The sequence below is a fragment of the Folsomia candida genome, unplaced genomic scaffold (genome assembly GCF_002217175.1).
Source record: "Folsomia candida strain VU population unplaced genomic scaffold, ASM221717v1 Fcan01_Sc012, whole genome shotgun sequence".
NCBI lineage: Eukaryota > Metazoa > Arthropoda > Collembola > Entomobryomorpha > Isotomidae > Folsomia > Folsomia candida.
Genome location: NW_019091204.1, coordinates 4,728,107 through 4,729,681, shown reverse-complemented (window position 1 = coordinate 4,729,681; position 1,575 = coordinate 4,728,107). Strand labels below are relative to the sequence as shown.

Here is a 1,575-nt window from a genome sequence, read left to right as displayed (position 1 = left end):
AATTTAGGGTTTATTCAACAGTTTAAAATTTAAACAAGAAAAACAGAGTTCTTTAGCATGTTGGCTTATAAATTAGATTAAATTAGATTGGTAAGGTTATGGTGCATTTTTGCAGTAGGCAAATAAGTAATGCAAATAATTGTAATACATAAATATTTATTATTCATACGTATAAATATGTACATTAAAAATGAGTAGAAACATGAAACCAATGAATGCAACGTTATTATGAAATATTAAAACAATTGTGTATTCCCTTCGAATTGAACTTCTCATATTTATTAGTCTACTTGCCCCTTTGATTCCGAGCATTAAGCAAAAGCACTGACACGGTTTGGTTAATACAGAAATTCTCGATGACTAAAGGAGTCCCTTTATCGACAAAGTTTTGTCCAAATTGTATCCTCGTTGCGGTACAGGCTCTCAATTCCTTCCGATACTTCGACTTAGCTGAGAAACTTTTTAATTCGTTATTTAATTCAGACAACATTTTCACCGAGTTTGTGTTTACTTTGGCTGCGATGGTTTCAATCACGAGGTTCGTAATGGCGGCATCGATTAGAAGCAGGGGAAAAATTATGAAGCCTGGGAGCGGGATTTTCGAATAGAGTTTGATACACACGAATTGTGTGAAGACTTGGACTTGTGGGACAACTCCGATCATGGCGGGGATGAGTTGGCCTTTCATGGAATGATTTAGAATTTTTTCGATGAGTCGGATACATCGGTACGTGTGGAGAGCTTGGGTGACCCGACGTTCCAAAGTGCGTTGAAGATCATTTCCGGTTGTGGAATCAGTTCGAATATCCCGCACTAATCTGTGCAAAAAGATAAATACTAAGTGAATTTACGATCTTATCTCTCAACGGCTTTCTTCGCATCAAATCATTTGTATCGCGAAAGAATTCGCAAAATATTATTTCGGAAATTATGTAATCTTCACAAACATTTATTGTCCTAATTTAATTTGATTTTCATGGATTGTTTGAAGTTTCAACAGAATTAAGAGTGGATAAGTTTGCAAAATAATCTTGCGAAATAAAAACATGCTCAATTCAGGGGAAAATTTACGCTTTAGTGAAATTTTCTGATTTGAAACTTTCCAAAATGATTTTTACCTATTGCATAAATGTTGGGAAACTTTTGTTTCAAAAATAGTTGTATTAAGAAACTTACTTTTGAAAGTGCTCCAAATAATCCAACATGACCACGATGGAGGTCATGAAAGCGTAGAACACGTAGATCGTTCCATCGTACACCAAATGTAGCCAAAACCAGAAGTCAGTTAGTAGCAGGAGCACATGGACCGGGCGTGGTGGCGGAGTCCAGACGGAATTAGAGCAAAATGGAGACAGCGACCCGAGAAATGGGAGCGCGCATGGATTATGGAGACGAATCGCTATCACTACTATGGGAACGAGAACAGCTGTTGTTTCCAAAAGCTGGAGAAATGCTACCATAACTTTGTCCAGCATGGACGGAGGACGAGGTGGGCTGCCTAAATTGATATTGATTAAGAAGAAACTAGTGACGAATTTTCATGACAACTTGGTTAAATTCTGTTAAAAACTTTCC

At 37.1% G+C, this 1,575-nt stretch overlaps 1 protein-coding gene across 1 annotated transcript; it reads right to left on the bottom strand.

Moving 5' to 3' along the window:
• Positions 1–286: 286 nt before the first annotated feature.
• LOC118437130 lies at positions 287–1,490 on the bottom strand. Its single transcript, XM_035855933.1, has 2 exons — positions 1,177–1,490; positions 287–818 (listed from the first exon to the last, which is right to left on the bottom strand). Exons 1-2 carry the CDS (start codon positions 1,473–1,475, stop codon positions 287–289), a joined length of 831 nt encoding a protein of 276 aa, XP_035711826.1. The 5' UTR covers positions 1,476–1,490.
• Positions 1,491–1,575: the final 85 nt, after the last annotated feature.

Coding starts and splice junctions, on each gene's coding strand:
- LOC118437130 (XM_035855933.1), bottom strand. CDS start 1,475: ATGCTGGACAAAGTTATGGTAGCATTTCTCCAGCTTTTGGAAACAACA. Junction 819..1,176: donor TATTTGGAGCACTTTCAAAA/GTAAGTTTCTTA, acceptor CTTTTTGCACAG/ATTAGTGCGGGATATTCGAA.